The 23,706-nt window shown below is 42.5% G+C and overlaps 1 protein-coding gene across 1 annotated transcript; it reads right to left on the reverse strand.

The window, feature by feature from the left end:
- Positions 1-3,284: 3,284 nt before the first annotated feature.
- Positions 3,285-21,237, reverse strand: LOC118410908 (cysteine-rich protein 2-like). Its single transcript, XM_035812842.1, has 8 exons — positions 21,060-21,237; positions 16,210-16,304; positions 9,536-9,593; positions 9,312-9,363; positions 6,265-6,368; positions 4,877-4,971; positions 4,414-4,468; positions 3,285-4,218 (listed from the first exon to the last, which is right to left on the reverse strand). The coding sequence occupies exons 1-8, from the start codon at positions 21,097-21,099 to the stop codon at positions 4,142-4,144; spliced, it is 576 nt and encodes a 191-aa protein (XP_035668735.1). The 5' UTR covers positions 21,100-21,237; the 3' UTR covers positions 3,285-4,141.
- Positions 21,238-23,706: the final 2,469 nt, after the last annotated feature.

Genomic DNA, 23,706 nt, shown 5'->3' on the forward strand with positions numbered 1-23,706 from the left:
AAATTTAGTTTTGTATGCTTCGTCGATCTGAGGCCCGACGGTAAGCCCACGTACAGAAGATTTGGACCAAACACTGCGATGATTACGTGGGACTCAGCTGTGGCCTTGCAGTGCCCTATGCTGGGGGCATGCTTTTGAGCCGTGGGCTCACTGAAACAAAATTGCTGGGTAGCGCTTCTAGTTGTTTGGAAACAAGATTTCATGGCTTTTTTGCTACAGCAGCAGAGATGTTACCCAGATCATGGACCATTAAAAAGATAATTATCAGCTGTCAATACCCACTAAGTGATGGCTACCTGCCAAGGCCAAGGTCCAAATGTTATGATGTTACTTTTGCTCTTGCTTTCGTTCTAGTTCTGTAAATCAGTATAGTCAGGTATACATGCTGCTTTCCCACACAATAATTACATTTCAGCAGCAAGGGCATCCGTTTTCAATAAAGATATAGTGCACAGAGCATTGCAACCGTCCTGAACAAATGCACGTCATTTTATGGAAAGTATTGTACGATTGTGTACGCACTGTGTACGAAGGCTCTCTTGCTACTTGATGGAGACCATATTGTGCCATATTGTAAGGACTCTTAGATCCCTCTTCAAATTGCGCTCTTAGCTTGCTCTCCGGTCCCATCTGCACATTTGCTCACTCAGTCTGGCCGGCTCAACCGTATCAACTCTGGACATGACGTCATGGAGTGGGCGATGGTCAAAATGGCTCAGTCCTCAATATATCACAGCATCTTTACCATTTAGGTAAGGGAATAAACGGGCCGGAATAACCACCTATTGGAGGTGTGTAAATTGCTGTTCATTAACCAGTGTGGAGAAACGGGTTTCCCTCACACCCACACAAAAACACACAAAAATGAAAATGGCTAAAACGAGACAATTAGGGAAATGTATGATAATTGGCTGCGTATGATTACTACCCTATGTATATGATCTTTTTGTCCTGTGAAGCAGAACAAATAAATCCCCGGGGACTTGTTGTAGAGGACATTAAGCGGAGCAGCACAAAAGAAAACAATTCTATGAAACAATAAAGAATTGTTGTCCATCTTGGACACAGCATATCGGGATTTGTATAGCACTGAGAGAAATAAATTTCCATACTCTTATGGGGTTTTTCATACTGCATACATACAATGACAACAGATACACAAAGATATCTAAACGTCCTCTGTGAAGCTGGCATCCTAACGTATGGTGATAATCATCGATCCTTTCTGAAGAATAATTGATGAGACGTTCCCAATGCTATCAATCACGAGTGACCTAAGGATCACAGATACAGGTTTGACCGCAGGAACACGTGATGTAGCTCGTCCTTCGTGTGTTCCTCGATCCCATCACACTGAGCATCCTCTGGGAACGGAAACTTACTGAAGGGCATCATTAAAGAGCTTAAAATATGGTGCAAACATTGTCTCTTTGTTGGACCAGCTGTAACTTTACCCTTATCTCAGATAAATAGTCAGCATCCATACATTTACTGGCATTTCCGAACTAGTCGGTTGGTTCGTTGGTCGTTAGACATGCGAAGGTAACATATTTCTTGCTGATACACATCCCATGTCCACGGTCGATACATACAGGAGATGGCTCTTTCTCCCATCACCGCCCCCATGTCCGTACACACACCAGAGACTGACTGGGGTATATACCTGTGTTACCTGTAAGACCACATAGTGGGACATGTAGGCGTCACGTGTTGATGTTGTTGTCCTTGCGTTCAGGAGTGGCCTTGAGTCGCATAATATCAGCTACATTCCTGAGTTAGGTTTAACTACTACTACACAAGCTCCGTATGGTCAAACCAGGGCTCGCTTTTCGTGTAAATCAATTTGCGGAATGAGAGATAGATTTTATGGCTTTTATTGTTGTAAATGTAGGTCATCCATAGCTATTCACTGGAGCAATTATATCCAAACTGCTCTTTTGAGAGGTAAATATCAAGATTCCAAGCTCAAAATCAACGGAAATAGTAGCTACTACATCAACATCATATTATATAAATACAAAACCCGTCCTGAGGAATGTTCCATTCACACCATTCTCAAGAAATCAATTAGGGGGTCAGTCTGAATAGTTCGGCCCGTAGAGGCCGGTAAGGTGTGACTGACCAGCAGAAGTGGCAGTTATCGTATGCGTAATGGCGTCTCTTAACATGATTATAAGCCAACTAAACTCTCAGAGGAATACCGTGAAACCATACAGCCAGTTATCTCCTGATGTACACAGCTATATAGCATGTTATGTTGGGACACCTCGAAATCGCTTGGAGGCATCATTAAGTGATCAGGCAAATATGTTCTGACGCCCTTAATAAGGCGTGGCTATTGTCCGGGCTGACACTGAATTTTTGTGTTTACACTTGGGTATGAGAATCTCTGATTTCTTTTCACTAAATACAAACCAATGTACCAAAGACTACATGGTCACGAGAACGTCAACGTTAACGTAGATCACATGATGGCCTTGGTGTGATGGGTGGGGAACAGAATGATCATGGCAGCGGGAAAATCACTGTTTGTCTAACGACTGCCGGAATGCTGTACATAGTTAAAGACATGAATGGTTTTTACATGAAGTCTGCGATCTGAGTTAGATGGAGCACACAAATTGGAACCCGCAATTTGCGAACCTATGCTTATTACAGAGACTGCACGTTAATGTACTTACCAAAATACACCGGCTTCTCGCATTTCGGACAGTTTGGCATCTTGGAGAGGAAGGAAAATTACGGCACGCCTTCTAACTGGTGGTAGATGCTCTTTTTCCAGCGTTGTTTTGAAGCCCGCCTTTTTATAGGTGTGTATTGTTACATATGATCGCCTGGACCGGGCCTCAATCCCCCAAGTAATCACCAGTTTTGCACACGGCCCTACAATAACATACATTTTGAACCACACCGAGGTGGGCATGACAGGAGAAGCGCCATCTGTCGTGTTCTCTTTAAAGTGAAGAAAAAAGAAAAGGTTGCAAAATGGTCCTTAAATCTATAGGCCGAATCGTCACAAACAGTACCCTTAAATACTAAGATTAGGGGAAGTTAACTTTGCACCTCCAGCTGAAACCCAACGGACAGCCTCTGAAGTTTTATCCGTTACCACCGACCGCTTTAACAAAACGGTTCCCTCTGCATGCTTTATTGCACGGGTTACAGAAGAGGTCATCCAGCAGGAAAGATCGTTGTCTGTGGCTGCGGTTTAGATTCCTTACACGGTCACTGCGTTACCTCTTATTAGTTTTTCCGCCTAGATACGTGCATAATTGAGACGTAAGTAATTCTGCAAGTAATGTTTATTGACATAAGTGGAAGGGCGAGGTAGAGAGTAGCACATTAAAGCAAATGTAGCTTGGTTGATTTTATTTGCAAATTGTGTTGCCACAAGATTTCGCAAAATTGTTTTGGAAGTGCCTTCATGTATCCCATCTGTTTTGGCTTAGATTATAACAAAAAAAAGTCTGCCAAAGAAGAAGTCGACCTGGTTGCAATTGTATAGCGTCATATAGTGAGACAAGCCTTCAACACAACATGACATACAAGAGTAGTATAAATAAATGCAGATGACATAACAGTAATAGGACATTATCTAGATAAATCACATGCCCTACCGCAAAAGATATTCGCTTTGTTTACACCAAGTCATTTCTATAGTTGCGGTTTTGGCAACAAGCTAACCGTTTGAAAATTCATACTTTTGTTTTCAATGACAAACTGTTCACCAATTTAACAGCAAATGTTCTTAACTGCATGTATGGAGAAAAACTGTATGTATGGAGCATGTGTGCCGAATGATATAGTTACTCAAGAAACTGGATAATGAGCATGTGGCAATAATAATAATAATCATCTGGTGTATTTTGCCAGCCAGTAGGTACCCAATGAGAAATGAGGCTGTTTAACGTGGTCGAGGCACACATATCATAAGAAGCTATACAGATGACTGGAGAAGTCAAGATCTATCTATAAGGTTAACTACGTGTACATCACAGTTCTCATTGGCTCAATATACAAAAATGCTTTGCTCCAAATGCAGAGAAAGAGCAAGGAAAACAAAACTCTGCTTTGTCATCAGCAACATCATGACAGAATGACATAGACAGTTCGCCATTCGTATATCCCCGCTTGTACACACTCAGGTTGCCGGGGCGTGACTCGGAGGTATCTCCTCGCCTTCATACGCGTACGATCCTACTCCGCCGATATTCACACCTGAAAGAGAAATTGACGATAGAATAAGTGTTGAAAACTATCGATTGTCATATGAATTGCTATGACAATAATGGCTATCGATCATACAACTAAATTTCAGATCGGGTTCCGGATTTGTATTTCATTTCTGATTTTACTTCGCCTGTCTGATAAGTGATAACCATCCTCAAGACCAAAAGGCATGAAAACGGTTACCTCGCGGCCCGAACAGGACTCCGTGACACTTCGTGCAGTACGGCTTACTCTCGTGCTGAAATATAAAACGTTTCGGGACATGTTATTTTGTCATACTCAAACAGCAACATGTAGCATCAACTCTTCCTGTATCCCATCCTCACCCTTACATTAATTTCGTCATGAATATTTCTAGCCGTGAAATTTTCATTTTCTAGCAGCGCCATCTGTTGAAGTTGCTATGATTTACATGACACCTGTTTGTTCTTCGTGACTGTCCTCACTCACCAAATGCGATCATTTTTGTGCCTAACATGATAAAAGAAGGGTGATGCTAGTATGAGTCGTTTTTTCTGTTCATAAATTATTACGGACCATTTACCTTTGGACCTGTACTCGGAGCTAGCCTGAATTGCGGCCCTCTCACTACTTGCCCCCCTCCCTCTCGTGTGAGTGTTGTGGCACCACAACTATAAAAACTGACCTCGGCGTGACCTCCCGGGCTTAGAACTTTGTTGCATTTCTCACAGCGGAGACAGGCTCGGTGCCAGTCCTTCCCCAGTGAGCGGCGCCGTTCAGCTGAAAAGAAATGTGTACTGTGTTGGTACTTTATATAAATTTCCCTAGTTATTACAACAACAAAAAACTATTCAAAAGCTGCATCCACTACACATTAGTATACATTGCTGTGTATTGTGTTGTTATTGATAAAGCCAGGTCAGTACACCCTGAGTCATAACACTGTGGTATTCATGTATGTACTAAACATTCCTCATAATGACCTGCGTAAAATGTAGTCATCGCTAGATAATTGTAGTCTCTAACAGACTCCCGCCTGGCCGAATTGTAATAGGGGGCTGTGGGCCTTGGCCAAGTTGTGAATAAAAGCCTAGTAGGAGTTTATTAGCATATGATCATGAGCGATCTTGGCTGGATAGACTGCAAAAGACTGACTGAAATCCCAGCAACGTATTTGTCCCTATTTGGCCAAATTCTTCTCTTTTGTCATCCAGCTGACACGTTTGGAGCCTAGGACATAGCTGCTGGGTGTAGACTCTGTCAATGGCCCGAGGGGGATTCTTTTTAACGGTAAATCACTACGTAGTGAGTTAAGGCGGGATAACAGTTTAAACGCCCAGGTCATTCCCAATAACAACGGTTAACCGTTCGTTTTGACTACGTGTAACTTCTGATGACATGAGAACTTCATGGGAAAAGAGGGATTAGTCGTTCTGACGTATGTAGGTAAACCAGTAACAATACATTTAAGGCGTGCTCTATTTCCACTATAGATGCATCATAAGCCTGACATTTAAGTAGGTTAAACTATTGACTAACCACTGTGTCGGTTCAAACCCTGTAATTTTCGACAGTTACACGCAGTTAGATTTAGTTTCCCTGTATATGTCCTGGTCATATCGTTCTGTTGTGGTCCCCAAGGTTTGTTTAAATGTTCCTGGTCCAATCAAATCCTTGTTATATCGTACTCCGTACTAGTGGTAATGTATTAAAACTAAAGGTAATCAATATGAAACCACAGGAGGCCCAGCAAAACATGTTAGTGTAGGTTTTATGATTATCGTAACTTATGATTGTTATGACCTATGGTATCGACTATGCAGCGATTGACAAACGATAAATACACCAAGTAAATTAGTTATGTTACGGCAACTCCCTGATAACTGTCATGACATAATCTCACAAATATGTCATATCATCGTCTATCATACCAGCGACGTCTGGCTTTGGATCGACGTTTATATTATTTTCCACCGCGTGTTCAATATATTCTCACGTAGAAGTAATGAAATATTGACAGTTAAGAGTTGTACCCATTTAAACAAACCGTACATATTTGAACAAATTACTCACCAAAATATACAGGTTTATTGCACTTCGGACAATTCGGCATCTCAGGATATGGCAATGTCTCTTCTTGCGCCTGAGGAATGGTCAGTGGTTGTTGCCTTGTCTTACTTTACTTCAGATGTGGCTGAGGTACGTTTAATCACCTAAGTGTATTCCACAATGACGGGTGAGAACTGTATTTAACGTGAGATGGCGTCACAATGACTCCCACGATGTGCGCAGGGCGGGTTGAAGTGACGGATTATGTCGCACGTAAACAGCTCCCCAAAGGTTAGCTCTCTCAGCTCAGTGGAAGTACCGGTTTGTTTGGGGTGACAGGGGCAGTTGATAAGACTTGAGAGCCTGGAATGGCGCCCCCTATCAACACCAGTAAAAAGTGGCAAGTCATTTGGGATGAAACGTTTATGAAGGTTAGACGACATCCAGGTAGAAAGTATTCAAATACAATTCAATCTCTACAAGTAGATAAAAAAACGGAGATTTACTTCGGGACGTGTTTCCAGTGACATCCGTCACTCTTCTTCAGCGTCACTGGAATGAACTCATTTGGATGAACACTTTGTCAACTCCACGAAAATGGAGGTACAGTTTTCAGCAACATGTGCGTGTGTGTTTGGTGCGTTTTCGGCACAACCTCCAGAACACAACGTGCGATTGCGATGGTATTTGGTACATGGGTTGGTGGTGTTGTCCTGACGATCAGGTTTGATTTCGGGCCTCCTGGTGGTTGAACTTGATACTGTAGCTTTTTGCTTTTCTGTTTTTCTATCTGGACATTATGTGCCCTTGATTTCTCGGCAACGTATGCCCTTTGATGTAAGTCAATAAACCCTTGGACAGACTGTGATTATCAAGTATGAGGAAAGGTTTGGGGAAGGTGAAGGTCGATGTCAATTTTGGCCCCGAGGATCTTGCTTGCACTGGAAAGGCGTTTTTGGTAAAGGAACCACGGGTGTTCATAATATTCAACATGTAGGTATGTTAGACAGAGGTGTAAACAATCAAATATGAATTATGCTAGGAATGAATGTATATAATTGATGAGGAAAATCTATAGTTTCAATGTTATTCATAATATTGGACTTTTATCAACATGTCACATCTGTACTTTATGGGGAAATACTTACAGGTGCCAACTATGCAAATTAGGGCGTAATTTGCATAGTTGATGTGAACAAGCGATAATTCCTTGGCAAATCATGTATTTTTTCATACTTGTGACACTTGCAAGTTAGGGGTATACATCACCATGCAAACATTATGTAAATGTGATAGCCATTTGTATACTGAGTAATTCATTATAAAATGGAATTCTGCTAGAGGAACATACTCTACATTTTCGCACGTACAACGTATTCTATTTTGGTAGACCATCATTCAAAATATATTGCGCTAATTATAGCCTTATGTGTAGTTAATGAGACAAGATAAACCAAGAAATTTACAAAATTTTCAATATTTCACGGAGGTCTCTGAACTCTTGTTATATCAGTTTACTTTACAAATGAATGCGAATCTTTCGTCCGTCAGCATGCATATTGCATTGAAGATAAGGAGCGCAAGTGGACTAACGTTACCTTTCCCATCACTATAAACAGTGTCTAAAATAATAGTTGGCTGAAATGACCATGATATCAGAAACCCTTGATAAAATCATACGTAAGAATTTCAGGAAGAGCTCATGACACGTAGAGTCATTTAAAGCATTAGTTTATTTCTACATATCCGTTTGTCATGTACAAAATTTAAACCAACAGTTTGAGTGAGTTAAGCATGTAGATAAATCGAAGATAAGTCTAAGTCGGGTAGGCCCCTGGCCCTCTCTATGTTAAATCAAACATAGGCTGGCGTACTATCAAAATACCGTACCCGATAATGCAGTAGCATATACATCTCTGTCCTCCGTTATAGAGACTACTTAAGGCGTTATGTTTCTCACTATACATTGATATTCAATTGCCAAAAACACACCCATAAAGTCAATCGACCGTTATCAGAACGCTATCAAGACGAATGGATCTGTTACGGCGCTTTGTTCATAAAGTAAACATAGATGGTACCGAGGCGTGGTCATAACTGAGATTAAGTAGACATATTAATAAAACGTGACGCTATCACATCGTAAATTTCCATAAACAAGATTATAATCAAGCACAACGATAAGAACTAGCGCAGCAACCAAAGACTAATGAAGGTAATATACGTACAAACGTTTGTGTGAGCAGAAAAAATATTACGAAATATTCATTGCCGTCAAAAAGCGATACTAAACACAACAGCACGTGTACAGCAGACGTGTTCTGCCCTCTCTACTCTACTTGTAGGAGTAGGAGCCAGCGCCTCCGGTGTTCACACCTGCATAGGGAACAGGGAAAGGCGTGCAGTGTCAGGTTAACGGTAAGAATGACGTCATATCTGCGGATTTCAAAATATCTCAATTCTTACAAGCACTGTCGCACATCGAATGTATTAGTGCTATAAGTACTAGAAAAACGCTGGGCTAACCAGTCAAGTATACATAAACATTATGGACCAAAACACAACACACACATTCGCCATCACATTACCAAAGAAAGGACCTGTTGATAAAGACCAGTTATGTGCATGGCATGACACTTCTTCAGTGTAAGAGACGTGTAGTTGGACAGAAAGGTTGAAGACGATGACACAGACGTGCACGCATTAAGTAATCGGACAAAAGTTCACTACGAAAGCATGCTGATCGCATCTCTTAGAAACAATACAATGTGCCTTTTACAAAGATAAGTTCTTCTATAAACATGTACACATAGGCCTCTTTAGCATGGGTTTTCCAAATCTTGGGTGCCATCTATTGGTTTTCAAATTCAGTATCCTCGCTAAGACTCAGGAAGTAAACTATACGGACGGCATCAAGGTCAGATTGTCGTTGTAACTCATGGAGTAGAGTGTAGAAATATGTACGAGACATGCTATCTCAAAACACCGTCAACATGCCGTGCAACTACAGTGTTGGCCGCAATGCGGCGCTCCATGCTGCCTGGCACGGCATACCTCACGCTCGGCCCTACTTCTTGTTGTCGTGATCGTACACAAAGGAACCTGCCCCGCCAATGTTCACGCCTGATGAGGAGAGAAGGTAGATGGAAAAGCAGAGCCATGTTTAACATTACAAGAATGACTTGGAAGAAGTACAGTTGGCATCGGCGACAGATTGAGGAAAGGGTCAGAGATAGCGGCTGAATAAGACACGTTTAAATCACTTCGCATCAGAAATCCCCATCTATATACGCACCCTTTGGTCCGAACAGGACGCCGTAGCACGGATGGTTACAGTATGGCTTCATGTCATGCTGAAACAAAATAGCAACGGTAACTATAACAACGCATAACATGATCAAGATGCTGACACATACGCTAAATAGAGTTTAACACACTTATTGAAATGACAAGGTTAAACAATAATGGTTTGCAGCTGCTTTCTCAAACTTAAGTACATTATCCACAGCAAGTAAATTTTATGGATGACATCCTCTGCAGACTGCAAAAATAGTGCGATAGGGCGAAAAAAAACAAGATGGGTAAAAAAAACAAGATGGCTAAATTCTAAAAGATATTCACATAAAGTTGTGATGACTGTTGTAAAAAGAATTAAAAGGACAAAACATGGTATCAGAGCCAACACGGCATTCATTCCTGTATTTAAGACGTGTACTGGTATGGTAAAAGTGACACTAGTGTGGTAGACTGGCATCACCAACAAAGTTGGTAAGCACACTCATTAATGCGCGCGCGGATGTCATCCATAAAATTTACTTGCTGCGGCCTAAAGTGAAAAAACATCGTAATTCTAATATACCATTTCTACCGTTAGTTCTCATGAAACTTCAAGTTCACACATTACAAAGCCAACGTTGTAACGTCTCGAACAGATTCAACGGATGGGCAGTTACGACAAAGTGGTGAATGCTGCTGAAAAGGCAGACTTACTAATGGCTTTGAAGTAACCATCTAATCAATACCACTTCACTGCAGGCTTTATTACTGCAATTATCTCCCAAACCGCCGACTCCAATCGACATAAGCCTTTAACGCGAAGCAGAACCGTTCTCTCTACGCTCTGGCAGGCGCAAAGTTTCAGCTTCGTGTGAACTTGGATTCCTGAGTCAATTTGGCGTTACGGTTACCATTAAGGTGATGGTCTGGATTTCCTCTGTCTAATTGAGTTCAGGTTTATGTTGACTGAAATGTCTGACTGAAGCCGGTGTCCGCTCACTGGTAGATCATGTCGTTCCCGTGTAGATGGATTGGGAATGCCGTGAAAGGGCACGAGTCAAGCGTTTGTCGCTCTCGTTCACGATCACATAGCTCTTAACTTCATTGTTTACTCCCAACAGAGGTAGAATTGATCTTCCAACATATGACATGGTTAGAACAGACGTCAGAGCCCGGCTCGATGTCACTACTGACGCCCTAGGCCCTGACCTCTGTGCATTATTTCCTCTTCGCCTCATCTCTTCCGACTGTTGGCGATCTGCATCTGATTTGTAGTGTTATATAAGCCTTGCATAACAGGAGACATTTAGGCAACAGCTTGCTGTAAAATACCATCAGCTCACTTGATGGCCCTTGATCTGTTTGCCCTTTTGACAGGCCTTACCTCACCAAAATGACATTTCCAAGAAACCTGTTCATTCGAAGACTAAGTAACGTGTTTGTCTGGAGGAATATGTGATACGAAATTTGAGTACACAGTGTCGGTAGATTGAAAGGTATGTATTACCGAATCACTGATTTGTTACATGTGAACTCACCAGGTGATTACCACCAGGAAATATGACTGTAACGTTATAACATTGGCGGTGTGACATCAGGCCAGTCATGCTAACATCACTAGTATTACTCATCATTGTACCTATCTTTGTGGAACCCAAGAGGCAAATACTTTGATCCAAAGTTAGAATGAAAGATAATGCCCCGGATGACACGTTCAGATACCGCATACTTTGGGTAAGCCACTGGGCAATTAGAACCACTTTTCCCCGTCACACTGGCTGTGTTGTACGGAGAGATAACTGTGTTGTACGGAGGGTTGTGGCCCTGCCGCTGGCAAGACCACACATTCCGGGCGGCGCCGTTGTGTAACAAGCTGCCTACGGCTACACCTGCCTCCTTTGGTTACAATATTATTCAGTCTCCACACCTCTCTTCGGTTAACCTTGCGACCTCATTATATCCGTGAATATATACTGTCTGAAATGATAGAAAAATTCGCCTGGTATGTGCCTCCGGCTAGTGAAGATATCACTTGAAGATAAGGCCACGTATTATCATGTAAAAAAAGGTCACATAACGAAACAATATCACCTGGTGTTTGAGCCTTGGTGTTTTGTTGAGTTGAGATGTACTGTACTTTTGTACGGCACATGAAACCTCGGGTAGATTCAACCAAAATGATGAATAACGTTTTTCAAGACAAGGTCAAATGTCTTAATCAAACGACGTTTGTATTTGTTGTTTGTGTGTTTTAAATAACGATGCATGTGTACATTGTAATGGTATTGATAATAGTTTCGGATGATATCTGATGCTAACAAAAATGTAACTGTAAAACTCTAAAAGGAACCATGGTCTGCCTTGATTTGTGCACTTGCCTCTGGCGGCTCTCACATACCATCGATCGAACGCGACGTTTAGGTGGTGCACTTGCTGTATAATTGATGGTGTTCGGAGGATAGCTGCAGGACATGCGGCCTGGTTTAGATCCGGACAAAGCAGACGTTCATGAGAGCTTAACATTCCTGGGTCTAACATTAATTGTTACCGATTCCCATTCGCATCGAGGTGGACAGCCGAAGATGCAGGGCTGATGTCAAGATCCTATGTTTTCCTCAGTGTCAGTTGGAATATTAAGACTGGCTTGGCTGTATCAATTCGCCACACCACGGCGCCAGCCAGTACTAAACAACTAGTGCTTAGCAACACAAGATATTTTAGATGACATCGATTTGAAACCCTTTGCAGGGTGAAGTGTATCGCGCGGCCTGTTTATTTTCCTTTGTACAGACGTCAAGGTTTGGTGTAAAAGCACCTCGGGGACATGAAATGGAAGCCCTGGAACAGACGGTTTAGAGAGCACGTAGTCAACCAATTTCACGCTCAAAATCCCCTTTCGATTGTTGAACAGGTGGCTCCAGTTAAACACGTGCTATGATGAAAAGTTGGAGGGTACGGTGGTGAAGCAGACTACCATGACAACTCTGTGACTCTATCCCTCTCTTCCAAAATCAGTTAGTGACCTGATATCTTGCAAAACAAGTATATTGCAACTGTTATCTAATCCTGATCAATTTCAGATTACTAATGGAACGTGAAGACGATAGTTGGCAGGCCCGCTCAAAGATACACCTCCCCCCTCCCACATATACATCCTCCACACAGAATGAATGACAGTGAGACGACCCGGTATGATCCCAAACATCATTCATGGAGTTCTCTACAAGGCCTTGACAGTAAAAGTGACCTTTGACACGTCACCTGATTATTCAGGTGAAAACAGTGTCAGTGGCTGATACTTAGCTGGCAGCCCTCCGCATTGACCTGTCGGATTTCCGTACCATGTATCACCCATGGCCTCCCACACGTCACGTCACTAGACACGTTACAGGACCTGTCTAACAAACCTCTCACCAGCCATGAAGGTTAGACGGCTCAAAATGGTATTTGTCCGTTTGGTAATGCTCTCCTGGCGTGTGAAACTGGGATAATCGGATTTGGGGAGCCAGTGTTTTGCTCTCCTTCTCATACAGAAGTAATGGTGTCATGTAGACCTATATAATGCTGTGTACATCCTGAGCTGCGGGTACACAATGCACTTGCCTCAGGTATTAGATCATGGGTGACTTGCCAAGGGCTGGTCTATAGCTACGAGGGGCGTGCAATAAGTAATGGTCCTGACCCACTTCCAGTTGTCTGATCTAAATGAAATTTTGTATGTGTAATAATTCATATCTCTATGGGTTATGTTGCAAAAGACAGCTCTGAACTAATTGTGGTTTCTGATTTACTGGTGTTTGAACTTAGTCAGGTGCGAAATGGACCAGGTGTGAAATGGAACCAGTTGAGTGTCGCGCAGTGATCCGGTTTTTGTATTTGAAAGGACGCACACCAAAGAAGACTTTTGATGAAATAAATGAAACTTATGGTGATGATGCCCCATCATATGACCTTGTAAAACGCTGGCATCCTGAATTCAAACGTGGCTGGAAGTCTGTGGAAACAGCTCCCAGACCTGGTCGTCCCTCTTGTGCCATTGATGAGGCATCAGTTGGAGGACCAACCTGGGGTGTCCTACAAAATCGGTGTCCAGAGCTGCATCAAACGATGGGAGAAACGCATAACTCTGGGTGATTCCTATGAAGAGAAAGACTAATAACTGTGCCAAGTTTCATTAATCTCCTGCTATGGGAAATGGGTCAGGACCATTACTAATTGCACGCCCCTCGTAGTCCAAAAGCGGACGGAACGGACCCACTGAAGAATTTCTGGGTCATCTTTCTGTTGCCTCTTTTTACTACAAAATTTGATGTGTGTACTTTTACAGACACTAAAAACAAATCTAAGCAAGTGAATCAGGGATAATAATAATGTTCTTTTTGCTTTTTCACGAGCATGAATTTCTATCAACAATATAATTAAGCAATACTTCACCTAGAAGACGTTCAAGTAAAGGCTTGCAAGTATCATCACTCAAAGAGAAACACGGTTAATGATAGATTAGCATTTCAAGACACAGTTTCAGCCGATTAGGCTTGAATCAGTTAATGATAGTTGATGATAATTAAGTGATACAACGTTTAGTGATATTTTTACACGTTGTTTTCAGACCGCTGATCCAACTTGCTGTTTGTTTTATTGTGAAAGTGATTTTAGGTTCATTTAGTGATTGCCACTCTCAACGAACTATAACGTTTGTTGTGACAAGATAAGAAAGTGAGCACACAGTCCCGCCCTGTTTAAGCGATAGTACAGGCAGTCACTAGCCCAGGCAGCTTATCTCGGCTCTTATAAGATAACAGGACAGCTGAGCTGCAGTTTTAAAGGTCAGTGGAGCTTCCAAATCGCTTTTGCTTCTGGGTGACGGAGCTGTCCAGTTATTTCCCACACGTGCATGTACATATACATAAAATAGAGTTATGCGCTGAGTGTCTGTGATAAAAGCCTTGCCAAGGCCATACCACCAATATGTCAAACTTGAAAAACAAATTTCGTGTCTCTATAGATGCCTAAACCATGAACCACCCCATGTAATTTTGACACTGGTGACTTAGCCGTCTTTTTTGCGATATTTTGTTCCGCCCTGTAGGACCGGAGATGTGCTGTCAGTATCTCGGCGCGTCCGACCGAGACCTGCCGAAACTGAGCCGGTCCGGAGCCGACTCGGGTCAGCTGTCCGTCCGAGAGGAACAACAGAGACAAGCTTCATCTGCTCCACTCGCCCAAATCACGCCTCCGGTTACTAAAATAGGCGGAGGATGACTGAATTGCGTCCTCTTGGACACTGCATGGCGTAACCGAATGTGAGGTATGTCTACGCGGCTCTGTCCCATCTTAATATGGATGTCTAAGGCGTAAACTTAAGATGACTTCAAAAACGGAACCCTCTGGAGAGAAAGTCTCTACTGGGGGTCGTAACTTTAAAGAAAACGCACAGTGCACCTTTCAACGCGAATCCCGGGAGAGGATGCTAGTCTTATCGGAAAACTCCAGCAATGTTGGCAGTAAAGTCTCTTCACCTGTCACTACCCTGACAGCAGTCTACACATACAAACACATGTCAGTTGAACTGAGTATTAACACCGATCTGGTAGACCTATGATGTATTTTGGAGCTCTGCTGTTGAAAAATGTAAATCAATGTAAACGATTTCAGTATCGAACGCCAATGAGTATTTTAAATCATGCACTTTTCATTTTGATTGGGAAGGAAAGTTTGCAAAAAGACAGGCAAGAGTTCCGGGTACTCCGTCGTGAGGATTCCCTATTGTTGGGTTGGTAAATCCTCAAGGAATGTTACAGTGTCTTTGAAGATGTGCATTCGTGATTGTGAAAGGGTCTTTGTTTGATTCAAATTCCCGCGATTTTTTCAATTCCTCAACCCTCTAAATTCTTCTACATTCCATGACTAGTTTCGTCAGTTCGTGTCGACTTGAGTTACGCGTTTGATTCCGTTCTCTCTCACTTGTGTCCACTCAGAGAACAAGTCATTAGCATTCTTTAAAACTTAGATCACCAATACACTGATGTCATTATGATGGAAAGGACAACATGTCATTTTCTCTGAGGAATAATAGTAACAATCAAAGTGTGCCAACATGGGCAATTTGGCAAATTACTTTATCAGATGTCAGTCATAAGGGCAAAGTTCGAAGTTTTGTTCCGGCAAAGTGATTATTTGTGACATTTTTGGAGTACATTTCAAATAAGTCAGCAGGTAAACAAAACAGAAGCTGCTAACCCGTGCAGTGCGCGCCCCACCTGTCCATGTTGTCACAACACCTGCCGGAAAACACACTACAAAGTAACCGAACAGGCACTCCTGTGTGTGATCTGTGACGACAGGTCAGGGATATGTATTTTCCAAACAGAGTACCGACCTTGTCTGTTTACATAGATCACACCAGTTGATATACACACGTTTACCCACTTCGCACCAATTCCTGAAGATGGCTTGTTCGTAAGTGACACTCGCTAAAATGCTTCGGTTCATTTCATGGATTTCTCCCCTGCAGGGAGATTCATAGCTGTCTAAAAACTGAAACTAAAGAACCCCATTGTAAAAACTAAGTCACTCTAGTATATCATAAGACGTCCACGAAAAGGAGTCTTCATATTTAGCCTTTTCAAGATAATATGTCGAAGGAGCCAACATATTGTGTTCCATTGACTTATGTCAGAATGCCCCACTCACCTCAGCATGACTGCCGGGAGTTAGCGTCTTGTTACATTTCTGGCACTTCAGACATGCGCGGTGCCAGTCCTTCCCGAGGGACGTCACCTTCTCCGCTGTCAGAAAAAAAATTAGTCATTATTAATGGAGCTTTAATGTAACAAATTATAGTACGTCCATACACCTGTGTACTATGTGTACGCTTGATATGCCAGAAACATGTAAGCTCGTAGTTGAGCTTTTATCTTAAGACAGGTGTGACAGAGAAAGTATTGTTATCAATGACTCGTACTTGATCAGCGAGGTTAACAACGATTACATTGTACCCAACATGTACGTTTATTTTAGAAAAATGTATCACATAAATAAACGATGGCCTTTTCACCTCTGCCGGCCAAATGTTGGCTACTATATAGCTGTGGCAGATTTTTCGGTGCTTTGACAGAAAGCAAACCTAAATCCCAGCTTTTAGAGGATCTTCTTCTCGCTTCAGTCCAAAGGCCATGCTTATCTAACAACGACCCAATTATCTAGACCTCCGGCCTCACTGCAACTCTTCCAACAAAGCTAACTGTCAACATATCACACACACATGACCTGGCTTAGACAACTGCGTGCCAGAACACCGACATCATCGCAAAGGTACCAAGCCACAGACAAAGCCTTTGTTTAGAAAATCCACGGCTGAACATGCCTTTCTTTATCTTGTGACTTGGGTCACCCCTTGTGGATCAAGCGGGGCCTTTTCTTGGACGCCGCTGTATCGTCTGGCTAAGTCCCATGTTACCTTCTTCTGTGTAACTGTGAGGATCGCTTTACGAGTATGGTATTCTACGTTATTCAATTAAACAGGCTCCACGAATAGAACAGAGAAGGTGGTAATGGTGGAGAAGGTGACTTGTCTGAGGTACAACAGAGGAAGGGAAAGGACAAACAAAGGGAAGCTGACTAAATAAAATAAGCTGCCGCTGACATGTTCCCTAACAGCGCGCACTCTCGGAAGTTGTTGACATTGTTTGAAGGCCCATTGAACTTGACACTACTCCTGGATCTGTGAGCAACCTTTGATCAATGCTGTATTACGACAATATAAGTCATGTGTTACTAGCGATTGATTTCAATAAAAACCCGTAAGTTATTTCAAAGAAATGTAATTGAAAATGCACAAAGCTGGAAGGTCTTAATTAACGATTTTCTTTATGAAAAGTTAACGAGCAAGTAATAGCGTAATGCGATAGGCAGCATGACACATCCAATTAGTATCGTTTTATCGTCTTTGCCTTTTGTGTTCAGAGGTTGACATTGCGGTGGTACCACAGACAGCGTGCCTGCAATAATTCACTCGGTCATGGGAGCCTGGATTAGTGCAGACGATACTATCACAAAACACAAGTGTAACTTTGTTATATACATGGTGCGTGTTAAATTTTTATGTAGTAGCAGGATATGTTCCCATGAAAATGAGCGTCACTTTTCACCGACGTTACACTCCATTTGGCTATTTAACAAAATAGTGTATTATCTAATTAGTCTGCCAGTCCAAACAGACCCAGAAAGCTAAACGGCCATCTGGTAATTCTGTATGACGTTACATTGACGCAAGGTCACATCTTGTCACTTCACATGGTGAATACTAAGCTTTGATTTGCCAACCGCCCTGAAAGGAAACGTGTATGTTCGATAATCCATCTATAAGGTTGAGACATGTATCAGATTGTAGCCGTCCCAAGATTTGGGCAGAGATCGTCCTGCTCCAGCATCTTGATCAGAGTTTGCGTCAAATGAGGCATTTCCTCTTCCATTCAATTCATGTACGGAAAGTGCACGATAACTGATATCGCTAATCCTGATAGGAAGAAGAACTTATTCATTGGGGGCTTGTTGAAAGGGAAAGCCCCAAGATGGAGTGTCGGTAGTGAGCGAGCTACATGTATGGCTGTCACATACATCTTGCACAGAAACGCAAGGCTAAAAGAAGTTTCTACTGAAATGACCGGGAGGTGATGTTGGTAGAGGTTTGTTTATGACAAGAGTAGCGGCTTGCTATGTTCGGGGTGTGGTTGCCAGACCGGTTGGTGCCTAAAAGTCGGACTCCACAATTTTCTCTACTTACTGAGCTTATGGAAGAAATGCTGTAAACGTAAACATCGCACATCCTGGACTGTGAAAATACGCCAGCCAAGGAGCGTTACTTACGAGTTTCAACAATTTGAACTATCCTTTGTGCCAAACTGTGGCAAACACCACGACACAGCGAACTCCATAGCAACAATGAATAAAGGAAAATTAGTACTAATGGAACCTTTGAATTCAAAATCCCTTCTTACGTCATGTACAATGGGTGAGGAAATATGACATCATGTGGAAATGATGTGGCATTGCGCGACGCTTCAGGCAGACATTAAGTGTTGCTAATACGTCGCGTGACATATAGATGGACATAGAGAAATCCTTATACTGTATCACATTCCAATGTACAAGAAGAAAAATAATGAAATTGATAACACCATTTTGTTCCAATACCATTTTGTTCCAAATTCGCACTTCGATGAGAAAGGTCCGAGCCGCTTTGAAAACCTATTAAGAACATTTATAGCTCAGGCGATGACGTACTCGCGTAGTTGCGTGATAAAAACGGGCGTGGCACAATTTTGTTTGTTAGATTAGAGATCCAGGTCATTACCAGCAAACACCAAGTAGTGTGTGGTGCTGGGCCGGGCTATCAACAGTTTTCACCAGCGCGGTAAGGCATGGCGACAGGAGCTTGACCTTGAGAGTGAGTGCTTGCCCTTGCCCCCCACCCACTCTTCAAAAGCACGATCTGACCGAAGGCATAGCGGCGTTCCTCTGTCTGCAGTCGCAAACAAAGTTTACAATCTGTGTCATGGCTGCCTTTGGCAATTACAGATAAAGGTTTGAACCATTGTGTATGGCGAACACCATACAAACACAGCTAACATGCCAGGCGCAGCACCAAAGAAACATGCTCCAGTCAGACCGACATTTAACGTTACTCTGTCACCTTTTCCAATCGGTTGACTACTCAAAGCGGAGTGCGACATTTTTTCTGCACACCTAGGTTTGACTACTGATATGGGTAACAGAGATTCGGTATCACGGTTGTAAGGTTCCCTTAGATATGTTTAGTTTTGGCAGATTACACAAACACTAAACATGGCACCATTCGTTGGTGCCGAGAAAAAAAAGAAGTAAATAAAAATGGATCTGGGATACCTTTTCAGAGCTGCATCCTTTCCTCATATAAAGGAAGGAGAAATTGGTTCTTTACTTCTTGTTTCTTTTGAAACAGTAGGTTCACATTGTTTGCGACAGGTCAGAGGACAAAACGTTGATTGGTCGTAGAAAAGAAGGGAATTTTCATTTTACATCTCAAATGTGAATTGAAAAAGTCTGGAAGGGCTTAAGATCCCCACCCAAGAGTCTCTGGTAACTAAAGAAACTTCGGCTAATATCAGGCATTAGGCATACCACACCTAACCACGCAATAACTTGATGACGTCATGTACCACATATCAAAAACGGCTAACAGCGGTGCACATCGACGACGGTATGCAGTCTTGACCGAAGATCGAAGATCCATTAACGCCATGCACTGTGTCCACTTTGAATTAGAACTGCTACTTCACCAGACAAAATACTACGGGTTCACAGAACAACGTTTCTACAGGAAGAGAAATAAACGCAGTTTTGTTGCAGCATCACTGCTGCATGATGTCACTGATGCGGTGTCCTAACAACGGTGACGCCTCTCTGACATGGATGGAAAGGCGTTCCCGACGTGGGAGGCGACACCTGGATATCCGACTACTTTGAAGGTTTGAATACTGGACAATTACCGAGACAAAATTACAAAAGGTCTGGTCAAAAGTATGCGACTGCATCCAGAAAGAATGTTGCTATTCATGTCACGGGCTTGGAAATCAGCTTCCGCTATAATCTGTGTGGAAGATTGTATTGTATGATGCCTATCCGAGACAGAGTTCCGTTCTGTTGTACATGTACAATGTATTTCTGTCCCGGACATCGACATTGATGCTTATAATCCACCGCATGTTTTTCAACACGGACTTGTCACAGTTGGCGATAAATCCCTGGCCCTAATCGATGGACCAGTGCGGGAATAGAATATAAGCGACATGCTTTAATTGTGCGGCGCGCTTGTCATGCTGAAACCCTGATAACATCGGTTTCCAGGTTTGGTAAGGCAGCCAGCCGCTCTGCTTCCCGTGATATGCCTTGATTGTATAAATAAGTCACATCATATCGGCGGTCTCTCAGGATAACAAGTGTTTTGGATGCCTCGGAGGCGGTCGGAGTGATTGTAAGAGAATGACACAGACAAATTAGCGAAACCTTGTAATGTTTACGCGATATTTACCGGAACAGACTGAATAATAATATGTTGCGACGTTGTAACGTGTTTTGGCTCTCAAGCGCTGGTGGTTATAAATTATTCCGTAGAGGAGTGCAATAGCTGTTGGTGGCAAAACAGCGGCCCCGCCTCCATGACAAATATTGGTCCCGTAGTTGGGCGTTGTAAACTCAGCAGCGGGACTTTGTATCCCGCTGAACATTGTGTCGTAGACAACCTATTTACGTACTATTCGAGTCGACGCCCATTCATGATAGTGGGGAACACGGACTACATTGTTGTACGTTTCATGGCTGGCAAAGACATGAACTCAGTCAAAACGTCATTTATGCAAATGTACGATATAACGTTACTAAACCTAGCCGAATGACCCAGGTACCAAACGGTCTCGCTGCGGCAATAAATTGTTTACAGCCCGATATGTGTAGCCCCACCTGTCGGTCGCAATATCATAATAAGTAAAAAATTTATGCCTTACCAAAGTACACTTCCTTGGTGCAAGTTGGGCACTTGGGCATGTTGACACACTACAGACGCTTATCAGCCTGGATACGTGAAGAAAAACAGCGGTTGTGGGACTGACTTCTCTGTACGACCTGTAGCTGCAGAGGGGCGGTGACTGCACTGTGGCTGCTTCCTTGCTTGTGGGTTTGTTTTATTCCGGTTTTGCGCACTTCCCTTCAACAGCTACTTTGCACACGGCACGGAACTTCGTGGCGCTTGCTTGCGAAATGGGACGACGGTACCTCAGACGCAAGTGATGTTGATAATCGACTTCCAAATATATCAGGTTTAGTGCCTCAGTGTCACGACCAGATTATAAAGCTTAGCTCTCCTAACACCGTGGGGAGAGGGGGGTATGCCACCGCCCAGGGCGCCTTCACTGAAACATATGTCTCAAGAGACAACGCTCTTCATCTTTCCCTCACGGTCAAGCCCAGCTCTAAATTCAGAGCGCACTGACGTACATCACAATTCCTATTCGTTCCTTTTTTTACTGTATCACGGTGCTTTTTATACCATAGGATCAGTGCCAGTGCACGCTTGTATTATAAGAAACTTTGAAAAATCATAAAAGACTTCATGGTTCAGTCTACTCCAGCTACAACGTGCTCCGCCCAACTACAACTACGACGTACTCACAAGTGTGGTGTAGATCCCCACCGGACAGAAGACGGCTTCCTTGAAGATCTCGAATTTGAAGGAAATTGTATGGCAAATACATTCCAACCTGTCCGACCGAGAACAGACGGTAGTGTTAGATAGTGTTTCTCCCGGCTAGTTGTAAATGTCAGCATAAACGTATTCACCACTTATCATGGAGAACCTTAAATACACATGATTTCTCAAGCTTGCCTCCACTTTTGGAGCATAACTTGGCGATGTAAGGCAACGATTTGACTAGTACAAAATATTACCCAACATGGAGTCTACAAGACTGTGCTGTACGCGCTTTATGATAAGTTGCTATTACATTACCTTCAAATTTAGTTTTGTGCCATATTCTCTCTAAACATACAATTGCCAGTTAATCAATGTGAAATGGCAGGGCCATGGCATAGAAATAATTGTAGTAACACCAAACATTGCGACCTCATGGAGACACACATGTACCGGCACTAAAAAAAGGTGAAGCTTGTGTCAAACTTGGATCACTAAAAATGGTGTTGAAAGAACGCTATTAACGTTCAAAGCTTATCTTCGATCAACAATTCTTAAGATCTTAAATCCTGCCTTTCACACAAATATTCCAGTTAGACCAAGGAGCTTTTATCCTATTGGGAACCACGCCTAAAGCGATACATTCCTATATACGATTGATTTGTCTTTATCTATTGAGCGGCGTTGTCTCTATAATGGTTACAGTAAAAGTACATGAAAATCTAGGATCCGTCAAGTTGAAGAACCTTCGAGCTACCGAACGTATTGTCGTAAAGGTACCAGGGTACATAAGTACGCAATAAATGCTCCACCGTGTAACTAAATCAACAAACTGGAGTGGATACATGTATATGTTACTTACATCCAACCTATTGTGGTTACAGTTTAACAACGCCACGCCTTCTCAAATATATCCAAGGTGTACATACACCTGTCACACTCCAGTACACCACACCCTTGCCACCTATAAATACATGCTACAGGAAAGTGGATCACGCCCTGTAGAACGGTCAAGGTCTTTGGGCAAACAAACAAAACTGTTGTGAGATAGAGACAAAAGCGTGATTGTTCATAAAACAGGATGGCGCAGAAGGTCTGAATGTGTTTGAGATGAAACCACTATCCAAAGTGTTGTAAGAAGATAATAACCTATCTTTAGGATACAAATTATACGTATTACACCTTAGCTTTCTTTTGTAAGCCATATGCTTCGAATCTTAACCTGCAAGCTCTACAAATAGGATGTGTCAGTTTCCTTAGTTTCTTTGTCCTTACTTACTTTCGAATGATCTACTTTCTTCACACCAGTTAAAACAAATTTTGCTCTGTTCATATCACCTACACTGTATACATAGCTGCAAGATGACGCCATCCTCTCAGAATGCATGACACCAGGCTGTTCCCGAACTGTCCACCCATGGATAATTGGCGGTGTGGCATTTGCGTCAGTTCCTTCAGCACAAACGTCACGCCAACTGTCACGGGCCCATATACGGCACAGAGCATTTCACTCCCGCTACAAGCGCTGACATACCCGGCTACTGAGCTCCCCAATGGGCCACGCTATTTGCTAATCTAATTAGACTTTCACCACTTGTGGATCATAACATGTAACAGATATTCGTATGTGTTTATGATGGTTGACGTGTATTTGTCTCAACAATATTCCCCAGCTACCACCCTCCACAAATCGAAGCCACAACTGCGGCATTCGCCGTAACCTCTGCTTGGAGAAGATAAGCAACGATACAACAGAACGGGAAAATTCTATACAGACTATAGTGAGGATAGTACTTTTTAGAGACGAGAATAGCGGGTATTTAAGTAATTCATTGAAAAAGCGCACACATATGAACAGTATTTTGAAGTAACATCTTTACTTGGATATGTGCCGCACTGAACATGAACGTTGATATCAATACTGAAAAAAAATTGAAATGCCATTTGAATTCATTTTTCCCGAT

The sequence above is a fragment of the Branchiostoma floridae genome, chromosome 1, assembly GCF_000003815.2.
Source record: "Branchiostoma floridae strain S238N-H82 chromosome 1, Bfl_VNyyK, whole genome shotgun sequence".
NCBI lineage: Eukaryota > Metazoa > Chordata > Leptocardii > Amphioxiformes > Branchiostomatidae > Branchiostoma > Branchiostoma floridae.